Here is a 17719-nt window from a genome sequence, read left to right as displayed (position 1 = left end):
CTACTGGCCTCGAGGGAGCTACCTCCCCTCCCTGGGCCAAAGAGAGAGTGGCCTTGGGTTCTGACAACCTTCTAGATCTCCATGGATTCTGACTATATTTTTTGCCCCTGAGTTTCAGGAGATTCTTAGGGATCCTGGGTCAAGATATCCCATCTTCTGTCTAATTAACGTGAGGTTGGTTCCGAACATTTGAGGCTTGACCTAGGATAAGTAATTTGAGTGTTTCTTTCAGCAGATGTTGGTTGTGCTTCCGACAGGGAAATACGTCCTGGTCTCTCTTAGATGTGGACTTACTTCCATGGCCTCTGCCTATGCATCACTCGCACCCCTGGGAGGTGTGTGGGGCTGTTTGTTACCGTCCAAACTGACACACACAGAGAACAGAGACCCTTCGCATGTGCAAACGCATGTACAGATTCCAGACCTGCTCTAATCCTATTTGACTGCTTTAATCTGGTTTTTGTACGGGTTGACCCAAGAGGTTTGAGCAGGTTTACATTAGTTTCAGCTAGTTTTAACTGGTTTGACTCACTACATGTAGGTGTAAGCACATTTGCATCTATTTGACTATTCTGAGCTCATTTGTGGCTGTTTTGATTTGGGTTATTTTAATAATAGCAGACACTCATATTGCACCTGTGATATGTCGGCACAGTCAATTCCAAGGGCTTTACGTTAAGTCCTATAATTCTTACAACTACTCTGCAGGTGGGGACGGCTATTAGTGTCTTCATTTTACATGTGGATAAACTGAGGCACAGAGAGCTTCAGAAAACTGCCCCAGGTTTCCTGGTCCCTGAGAAGTGGAGCCGGGATTTGAACCTACGCCATCTGGCTGCTAAGTCTGTGCTCTGAACCTTGATGTTAGGCTGTATCACTGCCGATGAGTCTTTGACCACTTCTTGATAAGTCAATTCTGTCTGAGCCCGTTTGTTCTGCTTTTGCCAGTACGAGCTGCTTGGTGCTGGTTCCGTCCGCAAACAGACTTGAATTTGGCCCATTCTGATTGACCCACAGATCTCAGGTCTCACAGAGCCTAGAAAGGGAAGACCACTATATTAGTTTCTTGGGGCTGCTGGAACAAACTGCCACAGATTTGACTGCTTAAAATGGAAATGTATTTTCTCATGGTCTGGAGGCCAGAAGTTCAAAATCAAGGTGTCAGCAGGGCCATTCTCTCTCTGGAGGCTCAAGGGGAGAATCTGCTTCTTGCCTCCTCCAGCTTTTGGTGGCTCCACGTGTTCCTTGGCTTGTGGCCGCATCACTCCAATCTCTGCATCCATAGTCACATGGCTTCGGCTTCCTCCTCTTCCTCTGTGTGTCTCTCATAAGGACATTTGTCAGTAGATTTAGCACACACCTCCAACTGCCCCCTCCCCAAGATATTCAGGATGATCTCATCTCAAGATCTTTATCTGCAGACTCTGTTTCCAAATAAGGTTACAGCCACAGGTTTTAGGAATTAAGACTTGGACATATCTTTTGGGGGGGGCTCCATTCAACCTATTACAACCACTAGGGTCACATCACAGCATTTCCCCCTGAGAACCTAGCTCTTAAAAGTGACTCTTTCTATCAGATTGGGTTTTTACCCAACCTTTAGGGCTTTATTACTTTCTGCTTAGGGATTAAAAGGCAAAAGTGTTCAATGTGCTTGCAGCCACGGAAGAGCCTCTTGTACTTTTCAAGACCCATTTATTAATATTCCTGGCCGGGAAAATCAGGAATTCCTGGAAACACCAAGCAAGGTGTGGAAATGTTTCTGTAAATAGGCACCGGAAGACAGAACCCACTTTCTAAGATGTTTGCTGATGATAACACCAAACTTACTGTTCCCTGGGGAGCTCTCTTTAGTGAAAGTAATGCTGAATTGAAGGAGGGCAGATAATTAAGAGATGAGGGGGAGCCGTTAATCCCCCCAAAAATCTCCGCACTCCTGGTCGAGGGTTGAAAGAAGCTAGTCATTTAGATAAAGATAGAGATGAAGAAATGGTGTTGTTACTCAGCAAATAGACTTTGCAAGGAAGCAGCACTCGGGGCGCTTTGTACTCAACTGGCCCCAGCACCAATATACAGAAATATAACAGAAAGAGGAAAGCTCTGTTTCTCTTTTCTGCATTTCCCCACTTGCACCCATAGCTGACGACCATGAACACTACCGGCTGTGAGAGTCAGCTTAGTCCTTGGATAGTTTTAGCATCTGCAGAGGCTTCAGGGATTGGGCTCAAGGTCCTGCTCTGCCCCTATCAGCTGTGTGACCTTGGGCAAGCCAGAAAGTCTTTCTGAGTCTTGACTTTCCCATCTGCCAATTGATTTAATAGGATTACCTGGGAAAAGGCCCGCGTTTGGCACTTGCCGTGTATGGCAGAAAACACACTAGCAAACAGACTGGCCGGCCAGGGTCATTACAAATTCATGGTCAGCAACTTCGAATGGTCACTCCGTACTGCCGGAAATCCTACTCTGTTTCTTTAGTGGGCTTGATTCTGATAACTATTTCACATTTAATCCTTGATCCTCCGTCCCCTCTTCTTTTCCTGTCTCACTTTGGCTGCAACTTGCTTCCACTCCATTGGCAAAATAGAAACCATCAGAGGAGGTTCCCTCAGCTTTGCGTGGCTGATTCTACAAATCCACCTCCTCTTCTTCTGCCTCTCAGACGATTGTCCCTGCTCCTATCAAAGGCCAGCTCTCTCCTCCTGTGCTCCGGGTCCCCTCCCTCTTACTTTAGCAAGGACTTTGATCCTGAGAAATCCCCTCTCTCTGTGTCATCAGTTCCTCCCCAGCTCCTTGCCATCAGCATAGAGATACGATGTTATAGTATCCATATTTGGACAAAACTGTCCCTTCACCCTCCTTATTTCCTTCCAGCCAAAGCCCCATTTCTCAGCTTCCCTTTGCATTAAAATGTTCTAAAAAGTTGCCAGTGGTTGTTCTCTCTGGTTCATTGGCTCCTAATTGCAGTTCCACCCCTGCCAATCAGCTTCCATCCTGATTCTTCCACTGAGACTGCTCCGTCAAGGTTGCCCCGAGGTCCTTGCTGCCACATCTAGTGGACACGTCTCTGTCCTCAGCTTACTCGACCTTTCAGCAGCATTCCACATGGGCAGCTCCTCCTCCTAGGTCTTGAAGCACTCTCTTCCCTTGGCTTCCCGACAGCTCTCTCACCTGGACTCCCCTTTCCTCCCTGACCGCTCCTGCTCAGCCTACTGTACCCTCTCCTCCTCTCTGCCCAGCTCCTGATATAGGAGTGTCCCCAGGCTCTGTCCTCCCGCTTTTCCAGTCTGAGCTGGAAACCAGCCTAGGTCACACAGTCTCTGTGGGTCCAAGTGGTCCCCAAGCCTCCCCAGGCTCCAGGAAGGGGAACAGCAGAGAATTTGGGACCATCCTCAACCCATCAGGTAGAAACCCGGAAGTCCTCCTCAATTCCTCCCCTCTCTCACCCATCACCTCTGACCCTCCAGCAAGTCCACAATAGGTCCCCAACAAGCCTGCTTCTCATGATCCTCACGGCCCCCAGCCTCGTTCAGGCCTCAGCATTTCTAGCCTGGGTCACATCATCGCCTCCTACCTGGGCCCCCTGATTCCACTCTTACCTTGTAGTCATCTGTTCTCTACAGAGCAGGCAGAGTGGGTTTTTGCACATGTGAATCAGATAATTTCACTGCCATGTTGAAATCTCTTTAGTGCTCAGAAGACAATTCAAGCTCCTAACTACAGCCCACGCAGCCCACCTCCCAGCCTCATGTTGCTCCTCTGCCCCCCTCGTTCACTGTAGAGTGGCCACTCTGGGCTTCCTTCTGTGTCTCAAACAGACCAACTTGTGCCCGGCCTCAGGGCTGTTGCTCATGCTGGCCCGGCTTCCTGGAACACCCTCTAGGAAGGGCTGCCTCCTTCTCATCCTTCAGCCTCAGCTCAAATGCCATCTCCTCTCTGAGACCCCCTTGACCATCACATGACTGCAGGTTCCCACGCCATGTGCACGGCTTCATAACACTCAGCATCTAGCACAGAGCCTGGCACATAGTAAATGCTCAATAAATACTTGTGGAATGAATGAGAAAAATCAAACAGGAAAGCATTCCACGGCTCAGTACAACAGACTTCCACATGGCCCCGAATCTCATCTCCCACAAGCTCCAGCATGCTACGGCAGCGCAACACTTTGCCACACAGCCCTGCGGGCAGTGCTTTGATAACACAGTCCAACAGGCCCCAGGAAGCCCGACATGTCACGACAGGGCCCAACACGGACAACATTAGGCCTGGCCTGGATCTCAGACTCAGCTCCAGGTATCACTGCTCCAAGCTCTGGATGTGTCCAGCTGACCACAGGGGCCCACAAGGGACCCCCAGCCCTAGCTGTGGTGCCATTTGGGACCCAAACATCTGAGCCCCCATGCCTCAGGTGGTGGGTAGTCGGCCGCAGACCTGGGTTGAGCAGAGTACAATGGGTCTTTGTCTTCCCAGGAGGCCCTGCTCAGCCTCCAGAGGAGAATGGCCCATTCTGAGCACCCAGAGCAGCTGGGGAAGGGGGAGGTGGAGGAGGGGTAGCATCTGAGTATAGAAGGGAAACCAAGGCCCAGAGAGAGGCAGTGTCTGCCCAGGGTCACAAGTGAGGGAGGTCAGAGTCACTGCGGAGCCCCAGGCCACCTGCCTCCCAGGAATCCAAAGGGCTCAGAGGGTAAGGCCTGCTGCTATCTCCTCACCTGTTGCTCCGCCCTAGGCCCTCGGACAAGAATAAAGACAGAGAATGAGTCACCAGGAAGGAGAGGGGCCATGGAAAAGGAAAGTGGGTTTCCAGCCCCTCCCCCAGAGCCCTGCCCTTTTCCTTTCCTCTTTGGCCAAGGAACCCAGTGAGTCACAAGATTCCACTGGGGCGGGCTCAGTGCCAAGCTCAGTAATGACGAGGGACCTTGGAGCCATGCTTTTGGCTCTGCTCTCTTTCCCTGCTCTGTGTTCCTGTCTCCTATGCATGGACAGACAGGCAGGCAAGGACAGGCAGATAACTAAAACCCGTGAACAGACACAAACAGACACCTACACAGACACACAGACTCCTAGCAAGACAGGCACCTAGTAGCTAGGCAGACACAGACAGGGACAGTCACACAGCTATACACAGCGACACACAAGCCAACAAGCACACAAATACAGGCAAACAGTACACTGATGGACAAGACAGACAAACCCATGACCACACAGAGGCAACATCCAGACAAATAGGCAGGCACATAACAGACAGGTAACAGAGAGACAAGCAGACTCACACACTCAAGCAGAAACACCTCACAGACTCAGATACACGTACAACACTGACAACATGGGTGGCCTACAGGGGGTGATTTGGCGCAAAGAACAGGCCAGACGCCCCTGGGCCAGGCCCGAGCCCCAGAACCACACTGAAACTGACTCATAAAAGTGGGTTCTCTGGGCATGAACTCTTCTGAAGGCAGCCTCCATCTCCTTCCCAATACGAGGGGCCCACCTTGCAGTAAGATGAATGGAGGTTAGACATGGAAAGGGACTTCCCGACCAGGAGGGTGTTGAGACCTGCAGTGGGTGACTAAGGGTGACGGGGGAAAGGAGTGGAGTGGTGGTAGGTAGGGAGCCTGCATTCTGGCTGTGTGCCCTTGGGCAACTCTGTCCTTCTGAGCCTCAAGTGTCTCATCTAGGTTCTGTCCTCCGGGGTCCCTGCACGGAGCAGATGGCCAGCGCCTGTGAGTGTTCCCACCAACGCTGGGGCTCCAGGACATTACTCCTCCATCCTCCGCATGCGCACCCAGGGCAGGATTCCCTCGTTGACTCCCTGCCCAGTACCCCCTGGCAGGGGGTAACCCAGTCAACCCAGTCACAGATGCCCGTTGTCCTGGTCCCTCCCCTCCCCCTGGGGCTGGCCAGCTGAGGATGCCCCAAGGCTGGGGGAGGGGTGCAGGGAGGTCAGAGAGAGGGCAAAGGGAATCCCCGATACTTGAAGCTTCCCTCATCTAGGGGCGGCTGAGAGACTCAGGCCAGGGATGGGGGGATCTGTCCAGGTGGAGTCTCTTTCATCCTCCCGCTGTTAGAATCCTCTGGCCCGGACCCAAACTGTTGGAAGAGAGGGGATTGAGCAGTGGGGAGGTAAAAGGTGATGGGCAGGCCTGGCGGGACAGAAGCCCCATTGTTTGGGGCCCAGGCCAGCCTGGGCAAAGGCAGGCTTTATAACCAGGGCAGGAAGCGGGGGGCTCTGCAGGGGGCGCCAGCTGGCAGGGCTCATCCTTTGGACCCTGGACGGGGGACAGGTGCCGAGCAGGATGCCCCCTGGAGGGGTTGATAGAGGGAGCAGTGTTTGGCGAGGTGCCGGAACTGAGTGGGGAGGGCGGACCCAAAGAGGGGTCTCAGGGCAGGGAGGCAGCTCCCACACCACACCCACCCCACCCCCTCGGGAGGATGAGCAGCCCAAGGGTCCTAAAACCTCCTCCTCCAGATTCCAGTCATTCCTGGGAACGGAGGCGGCTTGGGGCGGCTCCAAGCCTGGGGGGGGGGGCACTGTGAAGAGGGGTGTGCATGGCTGTATTTATTACTGAGGGGTCACGGGGGGCTTAGAGATTTTTGCCGCCCACACTCTCCCCATCATTTCCCAAACTTAGGTCCCAAACTCGGAGCTCCGCTGGCCCCTATCTTCCCTTGTCCGCGCGAGCCCCTCAGCCCCAAGGCGAAGCCCACTGGGCAGTCCTTACCAGTGTCACACCACAGTTGTTTCTGCTTCGGTTGGAGTTCCGCCCCTAAGGGAACGGCTTCCACCGGAGACCCAGCAAGGTCAGTCACGTGCTCACGGTCCCTCTCACTAGTCCCAATTTCGGAGTTACGGCGGGGCTCTTCCAGGTGCAAAAGAGCCGGGGCCCCTCCCTCCCGCCGCCGGGGCGGGGACGGCGCGCAGGGCGGGGCGGTACAAAAAGCGATCCCGCCCCGCGTTCCTCACTTGACTTTGAGTGTCCGGCGGTCGCGGGAGCGGGAAGGCGGAGGCGAGTAGGGCAGCCGGGCTCAGCCCACACACCTCACCAGGTAGGGACGCTCCCCTGCTCAGAGGGGAGACGGTGTAGACAGAAGGAACAGAGAGCATGAGGGGCCAGGTGGAGGGACGAAGACAGGTGGCAGAGAGGGAGAGTGGAGGGGGGCAGAGGGGCACAGAGAGAGGGACACATGAGGGCACAAAGCCAGGGACCCCCATCAAGGACGGAGGCTGAGGGAAGCACAGGGATCCAGAACAGGAGGGGACCCCGGGTGCGAAGCATGGGTGTTGAGTGGGGAGCACCAAGAATAACACCATCCCCACCTCCTGTCCTTGAAGGTCCCCCGGCAGGTCAGGGAGGGGCTCTATTTCTTGCCTAAGCCCCTTCCCCCTGTAAGCCAGGGCACATAAACTGTGGCTCCTCGCCCCTGTCCTGCCTGGGGACACAGGAATCAGGGTCCCTGATGGAACCCCTTGGACTCACAGCCCCAGGAAGCTGGGAGATCAGTCCCTGGGGTGCCAGGGAATCTCTGTTGCCCACCACTTCTGACCCCTGAACTCTGCCCTCCCTGGGCCCAGGAGGCATCATGTGGCGATGTCCACTGGGGCTGCTGCTGTTGCTGCTGCCGGCTGGCGAGTTGGCCCTGGGTGCCCAGCGGGGTCGTGGGCGCCGGGAGCTAGCACCGGCTCTGCACCTGCGGGGCATCCGGGATGCGGGTGGCCGGTACTGCCAGGAGCAGGACCTGTGCTGCCGCGGCCGCGCCGATGACTGCGCCCTGCCCTACCTGGGTGCTACCTGTTACTGTGATCTCTTCTGCAACCGCACCGTCTCCGACTGCTGCCCTGACTTCTGGGACTTCTGCCTCGGCGTGCCACCCCCCTTTCCCCCCATCCAAGGTGGGCACCAGACGGCCAGGGGTGGGTCGCTTTGTCAAGCCCAAACTCAGCAAGGCTCAGCAGCAAGGCTGATGCATTGACATTTCCAGGGGGAGGCTTTGTAGAATCTGGGAAAGAGACCCCGCCTCTCTCTGCGCTTCTGGGAAGTCCCCACTCTGGTCTAACTTGAATCTCTCCAGTAAGATGGAAAAAGAAGAGCCTCGGTCTGTGGGATTTTAAGTTGGCCCAGGAGGAGGGCAGCCTCCTGCCCTTTCTCCCAGTCCTGCCTGTCTCCATATTCTGGACTTCGAAGGTGCTGGCCCCACCTGCTGACTCACCCTCAGACTGATAAAGCACACAGGGGTTGGTCAGCATCATCTTAACAATTCCTCTGCCTTTGCTCAGGATTCTCTACCCCTGAGATGGCTGGTCACACCTGGGAGGTGGGTTAAGTCTGTTCCTGCTCTCAGCTCTCACCACCATCCACTCGCCCTTATGCAAGAGGAGAGTCACTTGAATTCTTTCCCACAATTCCATGGGGCTGCGGGTGTGAGACTGCATACCTGGGCTGTCACTCCAAAGTGCTGTGTCATCTTAGGGGTGTCACTTACCTTCTCTGGGCTTTGGCTTCCCCATACTCCTCCCACTCCCCATCTCCAAACCCCAATTCATTTAAATGGCATAGGATCTAAGGAATGTTGTGGCTGGCATCCAAGCAAAGCGAGAGGGATCCGGGCTGGAGTCGCTGAAGAACTTCCCAAGTAGCAGTTGGTGTGTGACCCTGTAGGAGATGTCTTCAGTTATAGCTTGGCTTTAGTTTCAGTGAGGGCTGGTGTGTGTGAGTGTGTGTGTTTGGGAGGATTCGGGACATCTGACCTCTGAGGACCTGGCCATCTCAACCCATCGTCTCTGGTCTTGGCTCCACTTCTCTTTCTGACTTTCCTCCCACCAGGATGTATGCACAGGGGTCGCATCTATCCAGTCTTGGGAACCTACTGGGACAACTGTAACCGTTGGTGAGTGTTGGGGGCTTGCCTTGTGGGCTTTGTGGAACAGACTTGGTTCAAATCCTATCCCTGTCACTCCCTTGCTGGGGGCAAGGTCTTTCCCTTTTCTGAGCCTCAGTTTCCTCATCTGTAACGTGGGAATTTTTACACGGACCGTGTCAACTTCTATACCAGCATTCCACCAGCAGTCCCCAGGAGCAGTCAACCATGGATGCCCAGCTCCAGGTGCAGCCCCTCCTGCCTGGGGCTAGGCTACTGCGCCTCCCAACCTCTCTCCCTGTCACGGGCGAGTCCAAGAAGGGGGCGCCAGGAAGGAAACCTCTGACTGCAGCATCCGTTGCCCTGGACCGGATGAGGGTCAGGGATGGCTGAGCTGGCAGCCAGCCAGACTGCAGCAGGGCCTTCCCTGGAATGTGGCCCCTCCTCCTCCCCCAACCCTCCCCACCATTCCCAGTAGGAGAATGAAGGGGTTGGGGTGCCCCTCTACCTTAATCTGAGGCCTGAGATGGGAGGTGCGAAGCCTTGAATGCCTTAATGGAAACAAGGGGGACCCTAAGACTTAGAGGAGGAGGCCCTGCACCCACTCCACCCCGTGCCCTGGGACTGAGAGGGCCCCAGGGAGGAGGAAACTTTTTGGAATGCATTACGCATAAGCTGTTTCCATTGCCTCACTGGCGTGAGGGGTGCCTGGGTCACAGTGAGAGTGGGGACTCGTGCATTTTAGCGTGTGTCTGGGTGAGAGAGCGTGTGTGTGTGTGCACGCTTTGAGTGTGTGTGACCTGTGTGTGTGTTTCAAAAGATGGAGCGTGCTTGCATGATTCTGCTGCTACTGATAGGATGCCTCTGGACATGGAGGGGTTAACACTCTCTCTCGGTCCCTTCCCTAGGGCCTGGCCACCCAGGCCCCCTCTGGAATGCTGGGACCTGCTGCCACCAGTCCTGCCTAGACCTGCTTGGACAGCCCTGGGGGGCAAAGGGGGAGGTGGCAGGAAAGGACTGACCAAGCCACTGCCCTCCCAGGCCAGTTCTGGCTGTGTTCCCTGCACTTGACACCTGAGGGAGGGTGTGGGACAGTGTCTGTGGGCCTCCCAGGCTCTGTGAGCCCTCGAGGATGCTTTCCAGAGTCAGAGGGGGAAGGGAAGGATGAAAGCCTCCCTGAAAGTGCCCCCACAGCTCCTGGGGCTGGAGATCCCAGCCATACTGGGTCTTCGTCCCCTTGAGGCTCCTTAAAAGGCAACAAGGGAGGCGGGAGCCTTGGGCAGGCTTGAAAGGATGCAGTTTAGCATCTTGTCATAGCAGAGTTATGAGCTTGTAAAAGCACTGTAAAATTCATAGAATTCAACTTTTCAGTCGACACCTATTAGAGACCTACTATGTGCCAGGTGCTGTGCTGGGCCAAGGAGATGCAGCCAGAATGCAGCAGACAGTCCTTGTCCCTGCACTGGAGCCTCTAGTCTAATGGTGACACAAATAACAAACCTGTCATTACAACCTTACAGGTGTGATGGGGGGAAAAGAGGTTAATGGGGGACCCTAGTTTAGAGTGGGGTGGGGGCGAGGGAAGGCTACTCAGGAAGGGATATTTATGCAGATACCAGGGAGATGAGAGCATGAGTGGCCCAGGCCCAGGAGGAGGGAACATGGGGGAAAATGGCTTGTGGAACGGCCAGGAGGTGGGACCGAGCTCATTGCAGCTGGAGCTGTGAAATGGGGAGAGAGGCCCCGAGGAGGGGCAGGCCACGTCCCATGGGTCTCATAAGCTGCGCCAAGGATTTTGCATTTTGCTCAAAGTGTCGTGCGCAGCCACTTAGGGAGCACACAGTCTGATTTGTGTTGTTCAAAGATCTCTCTGGCTTTAAGAGAGGGGTGTGTGTATTGGGCGGAGGGAATCACAACGAAGCAGGGAGCCTGGTTAGGAAGCCACTGCTGGGGTCCAGGTGAGAGGGGATAAGGGACCAGTGTAGGGTGATGGTGGTGGAGGGGTGAGAGACAGGTGGATTCGGAGTCTTTCATGACCAGCTGATAGGGCAGGCTGGTGATAGGTGGGTATGGGTGAGGGGCAGGCGGTAGGGGAGACACCACGGACCACACGGAGTTCTGGCTTGAACAACTGGGTAGATAAGGGGCCGTTTTCTGAGTTGAGGATGTTAAGGGAGGAACAGGTTTGGGGGAAGATAGTTTGGCCATTCTGAGATGCCTTTCACACACCCAGAGGAGCTGTCAGGAGGCCAGCTGGATATGAGTCTGAAACTCAGGGGGGTGGGGAGTTGGGGTTCCTGTAATGAGAACAATAATGGAAGATAACAATTCTTGAGCACATCACATGGGCCAGGCCCTGGGCTGAGTACTTTGCAAGCTTGCCTTTTAATCCCTGGAAGGTGGTACTATTATTATCCTCATTTTACAGACAACATTGAGGGAGAGTTTAAAATAACTTACCTAAGGTCACATGACTAGTCAGCCAGACTCTGAACCCTGGATTCAATTCAGAATCCATGCTCTTAATCACTTCACTGTACTGCCCCATTCATTCATTCATTCATTCATTCCACAAATATCTATTGTGTGGCTATGATGTGCTAGGTTTTGTTTTTAGGCACTGAAGGTATCAAACAATACCTGCCCTCAAGGACCTTAGATTCTGTGAGGAAACAGGTATAGACAATATAAATAACTAAAGATATAATACGTCAGATAGTGATGACAGGCTGAGGAGAAAAGAAAACAGGGAAGCAGGGTAGGAAGGGTGGAGGACGCTGAGATAAGGTGGCCAGGGCAGGCCGCCCTGAGAAGGTAACATTTGAATAAGGACTTAGAAGAAGTGAGTGAGAGGGGCCATGAGGATGTTGGAGGAAGAACAGCGCAAAGGCCCTGGGGCAGGAGCACGGCTGGTGTCAACAGTCGGGACCAGCCTGGCTGGGACCTCAGGCACCAGGAGGGGACAGGAGGACAGATCGTGCAGGGCCTTGTTGGCACTGGAAGGACTTTGGCTCTTATTCTTGATGTGAAGCCAGTGGCAGGTTTTGGGCAGGGGAATGGCATGATATGATTTGGGTTTAACAGGATCGCTCGGGCAGCTGTGTTAAAAATATACCGAAGCGGGGGAGGGGGGCACAGGGCAGAATCGGAGAGAACAGTGAGGAGGCTACAGCATAATCCAAGTGAAAGGTGATTGGACCATGGTGGCTGCAGAAAAGAATGAGACGTGGTTTGGATTCTGGATGTGTTTTTAAGGTAGAGTCAACACGATTTGCCAGTGAATCGGGTTAGCATGTGAGAGAGAGTCAAGGGTGCCTCCCAGGCTTTTGGCCTACGCTCCAGGAGAGGAATGGAGTGCCGTTTTCAAGGACTGTGGCAGGCGCAGCCCTGGGAGTAGGGGAGAAAAGGAATTTGGTTTGGGATGTGGTGAGTGTGACCTGTTAGACACCCAGGAGGTGATGTGGTGTAGCAGTAAGATCCTTGAATCTGGAGTTTAGGGAGAGATCTGAGAAGCAGATGTAAACTTGAGAATCATAAATTTGAAATTGACATTTAAAGCCACCAGGCTGGATGGGATCATCTGGCGGTCCTCTCATAGGTGCTGATGCAGAATTTCAGGCCCGTGTTGACCTCTGAGGCCTCCTCCCTTCCGACGATGCCCAGCACCACCTCACCTCTTCCTTCCCTCCTGTTCTTCCAGCACCTGCCAGGAGAAAGGGCAGTGGGAGTGTGACCAGGAGCCATGCCTGGTGGACGAAAACATGATCAAGGCCATCAACCAAGGCAACTATGGGTGAGAGGCCCTAAAAATGCCCCGAGTGGGCACACATGCACGTGCACACACATATACACATATGTTCTGCCCGAGATGCATGTCCTGCCAGGTGCACCCACACTCAGATCTTATTCATGTGTACATTTAGCTGGTAGGCATTCTCTCCCACCCACATGCGCATACCTCCAGGACCCCCAGCCTTGGCCGGTCTGTGAGCTCCATCCCCTCTCTTTCAGGTGGCGGGCTGGGAACCACAGTGCCTTCTGGGGCATGACCCTGGATGAGGGCATTCGCTACCGCCTGGGCACCATCCGCCCGTCTTCCTCCGTCACCAATATGAATGAGATTCATGTAAGTCCATCCCTGCCCACAATCCTGCCATCTCCTCTTGGCCTACGACCGCAGGGACCCTGGCATCCTGTGCCCTGCTTCTCCAAGGGCCTAGGCCTGTCCCCCACCAATAGGCTGTGTATCCCTGGACAAGGGACTCCCCTTCTCTGGGCCTTAGGTTTCTGCCTATAACAAGATACGCTGCACTGCAAGAACTGATGCTCAGATTCTGAGTTTTGTGGTCCCAGCATCTGACCCTCCCTAGCTTCTCCGGCCTCTCCGGCTTGGGAAAAATGTCATTGGTCCCAGTATGGCTGGGTTAGGGCCCTAAGGGCCAGGAGGTCACCTTGGTATTTTGGGAAGGGAGGGACAGACACTCCTCCAGCTTTGGCCAGAGAGCAGCAATTCTCGGAAACAAACACCATCTCAGCAGAACCCCCAGGGAGGAGGGGGTTTCTCCCTTCCCACCAGTGGGACCCTCCAGAGGAAGAAATGAGAACCAGACCCAGAACAGTCAAAGGGTGAGGAAGGGGAGCTTCAGCGGGACAGGGCTGGGTCACATGCCAGAGGCTCCTTCCATCAGTGGCCGGCAGGGAGGAGGCGGTGACTGGCCAGAGCGGCCCTCCCTGCAGAGGGAGCTCAGCTCAAGGCTGAGGTGACCAGACCCTGCCCCTGCCCTTACTCCCCTGGGCCTCCGGCTATTTTCTGCCTCCTGCTGTTTGCCTTGGCAGCCTGCCCAGTCACGGGACCTTACTGCTTCTTCCCTCCCCTGCCCTTTGGGGCCTGAAGCCCAAGGTCCTGGTGGGAAGAAGGATGTAGCAGATCAGAAGGTGCAGAGGAGGAAAGAGGCAGGGGTTGAGGATGGAAAGTGGCCCGACCACTTCCCTATTCCTGGCTTCAATTGCCTCACCTGTAAAACAGGACTAGTCACCCCCCACCTGACACTAGAGAGGCACTAAATGGTGCCGGGGTCTTCCTCTGGGTCACCGTGGAGGTTGCTGGACTCTCTCAGCAACAGAGGGCTCAAAATCAAACTGCAGAAGGCCCTGGACTCTTTTTTTTTTTTTTAAACATCTTTATTGGAGTATAATTGCTTTACAGTGGTGTGTTAGTTTCCACTGTATAACAAAGTGAATCAGCTATGCATATACATATATCCCCATATCTCTCCCCTGTTGCGTCTCCCTCCCACCCTCCCTATCCCACCCCTCTAGGTGGTCACAAAGCACCGAGGCCCTGGACTCTTGGGAGACCTCCAATGCCTAGGGCCCCTGAGGGGCAGTCTGGGGCAGAGGCAGGAGGCAGACAGAGTGACCTTTTCCTTGCAGACAGTGCTGAGCCCAGGGGAGGTGCTGCCCAGAGCCTTCGAGGCCTCTGAGAAGTGGCCCAACCTGATCCACGACCCTCTCGACCAGGGCAACTGTGCAGGCTCCTGGGCCTTCTCCACGGCAGGTACGTTCAAGGGCAGGGGCTGGCCAGGTGGGAAAGGAGGGCAAAGGCCTGACCCCCTGACAGCCCCTCTACCTCCCCTCCCACCAGCCGTGGCATCTGATCGAGTCTCAATCCATTCTCTGGGGCACATGGCACCTGTCCTGTCGCCCCAGAACCTGCTGTCTTGTGACACGCACAACCAGCAGGGTTGCCGCGGTGGGCGGCTTGACGGTGCCTGGTGGTTCCTGCGCCGTCGAGGGTGAGCAGCAAGGGGGTAGGGAAGAGGGCATGAGGCGGGGGTCTTAGGAAGGGAAAGCCTGCAGGAAGGGCCTGGGCCAGGCTGCCCCGTGCCCACTCTGTCCCCGCTCCCTCCTGCTGCCCCTGCAGGGTTGTGTCTGACCACTGCTACCCGTTCTCGGGCCATGGGTGGGACGAGGCTGGCTCCGCTCCCCGCTGCATGATGCACAGTCGGGCCATGGGTCGGGGCAAACGGCAGGCCACCGCCCGCTGCCCCAATAGCTATGTCCATGCCAATGACATCTACCAGGTCACTCCTGCCTACCGCCTCGGCTCCAACGTAAGTCTGCACTTGGGTGAGGGGGCAAAGGCAGGAGAGCTGGAAGGTTGGCCAAAGGCTTGAGGCTTGCGCCTGATGGATACTCTTCTCCCCACCCCCTCACCCTTCAGGAGAAGGAGATCATGAAGGAGCTGATGGAGAATGGCCCTGTCCAAGGTAAATGCCCCTCATCCTGCCCCCTGATTCCAGAAGCTTGTGCCTGCTTGAGACTGGGCACAGAGGCACAGGTGGTCCATACAGCATTGAGCAGCAAGTCCACTGGGGCCAGGAGCGGGGGGACCATGTCCCTTCCCCAGGAGCAGCACCTGGAGGGGGCACTTAGAGTCTTGGTACCAGAGGCCCCGGGGCCTGGGCATGCATCTCCAGGCTTGGGTATCAGTGCCTGTGCTGATGGGCTGAGCCAGCCCCATTTTGACCTCTGCCCACAGCCCTCATGGAGGTGCACGAGGACTTCTTCCTGTACCAGAGCGGCATCTACAGCCATACACCAGTGAGCCTTGGGAGGCCGGAGCAATACCGCCATCATGGGACCCATTCGGTCAAGATCACAGGGTGAGGGGCTTGGTGGGCAGGGGGGTTGGGGGCAGCAGGGCTTGCACTGGGGCCTCTGAGTCTGCCTTGAATCCTTACCACCTCTCTGCAAAGCTCCATTTCATAGGGGAGGAAACCGAGACTCAAAAAGAGGAGGTACTTGCCCTGGGTCACACCAAGAGTTAGGGGCCTTTTAAGGTGTTTTAGAACTCTTCCTTCCTTACACACTGGGAAAACTAACTCCAAATGAAATACAGACAAGGATTCAAGAGTTGCTCAACCTCTCCCCAGCTCAGCACCTGTCCCAGCTCTGCCTGACTCACTCCCCCAGCCCTCAGTTTCCCCAGCTGATATAAGAGGTAATGCTAGAGTCACTGATTTCAATAGTCCAACCAATGAAATTTACTTTGCACACACACCCCGCCCCCGTTCCCCATCCCCCGCCAGGTGAGGAGGGAGGGCAGGCAGATGTGTGAGGTCCCAGAGAGCTGGTCGCTGGGATGTGGATCCCTGGAGGGGGGAGGCCCAGTTTCCCTCCTTTTCTGCTTCCCCCTCCAGTTGTCCCTTTGGGACCGTCCCCACACCGGGCACAGGTGCACAGAATTAGAGATGTGGAGACTGAGGGAGATGCAGAGAGGGACAGAGAGCTGCCCAAGTCCTGAGGGTGCACCCAAGTCACCAAAGGCAACAGGGGCCTGGGCAGGGAAGGCCGCGGGCGGGAGCTCGGGAGCTCCTGAAAGCAGGTGAATCAGCGCCCTTCCCCCTCCGGCTCTGCCCCGCAGGTGGGGGGAGGAGACGCTGCCCGACGGAAGGACGCTCAAGTACTGGGTGAGTCCCTGCGCCGCGTGCCCTGCGGCCGCTGTCACCTTCCCCCGGGCCTCCTGTCCTCCTCCCCCACTCCGATTCCCCTCCTCACGGCTCCTCCTCATTCCCAGACGGCGGCCAACTCGTGGGGCCCAGCCTGGGGAGAGAGGGGCCACTTCCGCATCGTGCGCGGCGCCAACGAGTGCGACATCGAGAGCTTCGTGCTGGGCGTCTGGGGCCGCGTGGGAATGGAGGACATGGGTCACCACTGAGGCCGCGGGCACCACGCCGGGAAGAGCCTCCTGTGGGGCAGCAGCCCCCGCCCCGCCCGCCCGACGGAGCTCCGGGCCCCAGGGGCCTAATCCTCGCGCGGGTTCCGCTGACGCAGCGCCCGGCTTCGGAGCCGCGGGCCGGCGAGGCTGGCGGAGCCCCCAGACCTCCCAGCGGGGGCTGGGCAGGGCCTGGCCGGGGAGGAGCAAGACCACCGAAGCCAGGACACCCCCTTCTCCGGCCCCACCACTCCACCCCACCCTTGTACTCTTATTCCTCAAAGATATTTATTTTTCTTTTCACTGTTTTAAAATAAAAACAAAGTATTAATAACTATGTATCGGGGCTTCCCTGGTGGCCCAGTGGTTAAGAATCCGCCTGCCAATGCAGGGGACACGGGTTTGAGCCCTGGCCCTGGACGGGGAAGATCCCACATGCCGCAGAGCAACAAAGCCCATGAGCCACAACTATTGAGCCTGTGCTCCAGAGTCCGTGAACCACAACTACTGAAGCCTGCGTGCCTAGAGCCCGTGCTCCACAACAAGAGAAGCCACCACAATGAGAAGCTGGTGCACCGCAACTAAGAGTAACCCCCGCTCGCCGCAACTAGAGAAAGCCCGCGCGCAGCAACAAAGACCCAACGCAGGCAAAAATAAATAAATAAATTAAAAAACAAAAAAACAAAAAAAAACTATGTATCTTGGAACTTCTGGGCATGGAAAACCAGGCCAGAGTTTGGGTGGCATATGGTTAGACAGCAGAAAGGACTGCCTGAGGTGGTGGGTTGGGGGGAGGTGGACCAGAAATCTTAGCCTCCATTCAGCCCTAATTGTCAGTGGCCCTGGACACTGACCCACTTGGAGGTGGGGCATGGATGGCATGGCCTTTGGCCTCTAGAGAGTCGTGGGCCCGTGGGAACCACCTCTCAGACGCTGAGTCAGCATCGCCTGAGGCGGGGGAATCCAACCCACCAATCAGCAGAACTGGCGCCAGTGCCCAGCAGGCAAGGGGGGCACAGCCCCACAGAAGCTGGAGCCTCTGTCTCTGCAGATCAGCCTCTCCAAGCCACCCAGGCAAAGGGACCCCCCCTGCTTCCCCTACCCCTAGGCCAGGCTGGGCCTGCCTCTCTGAGCCCTCTCCCTCCCCCA

At 55.8% G+C, this 17719-nt stretch overlaps 1 protein-coding gene and 1 long non-coding RNA gene across 4 annotated transcripts; one reads left to right on the top strand and one right to left on the bottom strand.

Moving 5' to 3' along the window:
• Positions 1-591: 591 nt before the first annotated feature.
• Positions 592-6854, bottom strand: LOC309606471. The gene is made up of 2 exons (XR_014231857.1): positions 6720-6854; positions 592-6087 (listed from the first exon to the last, which is right to left on the bottom strand). It is a non-coding gene; the product is annotated as an uncharacterized lncRNA (long non-coding RNA).
• An 83-nt stretch (positions 6855-6937) lies between these two features.
• TINAGL1 (tubulointerstitial nephritis antigen like 1) lies at positions 6938-16907 on the top strand. Of its 3 annotated transcripts, none has more exons than XM_082343593.1 (12): positions 6938-7044; positions 7571-7888; positions 8820-8883; positions 12554-12646; positions 12865-12979; positions 14173-14410; positions 14498-14648; positions 14777-14966; positions 15077-15122; positions 15395-15518; positions 16280-16325; positions 16433-16907. In XM_082343593.1, the coding sequence occupies exons 2-12, from the start codon at positions 7579-7581 to the stop codon at positions 16571-16573; spliced, it is 1518 nt and encodes a 505-aa protein (XP_082199719.1). In that variant the 5' UTR covers positions 6938-7044; positions 7571-7578; the 3' UTR covers positions 16574-16907. The 3 variants fall into 3 exon arrangements, with proteins under 3 accessions (XP_082199719.1, XP_082199720.1, XP_082199721.1); XM_082343594.1 differs by having other exon boundaries at positions 6941-7044; positions 14287-14410; XM_082343595.1 differs by lacking the exon at positions 7571-7888 and having other exon boundaries at positions 6959-7044.
• Positions 16908-17719: the final 812 nt, after the last annotated feature.

Source organism: Balaenoptera borealis, assembly GCF_965194805.1.
Source record: "Balaenoptera borealis genome assembly, chromosome: 1".
In the NCBI taxonomy this organism is placed as follows: Eukaryota; Metazoa; Chordata; class Mammalia; order Artiodactyla; family Balaenopteridae; genus Balaenoptera; species Balaenoptera borealis.
This window is presented reverse-complemented; position numbering and strand designations above follow the sequence as displayed.

Coding starts and splice junctions, on each gene's coding strand:
- TINAGL1 (XM_082343593.1), top strand. CDS start 7,579: ATGTGGCGATGTCCACTGGGGCTGCTGCTGTTGCTGCTGCCGGCTGGC. Junction 14,649..14,776: donor TGGTTCCTGCGCCGTCGAGG/GTGAGCAGCAAG, acceptor CTGCCCCTGCAG/GGTTGTGTCTGACCACTGCT. Junction 15,123..15,394: donor GGAGAATGGCCCTGTCCAAG/GTAAATGCCCCT, acceptor CTCTGCCCACAG/CCCTCATGGAGGTGCACGAG.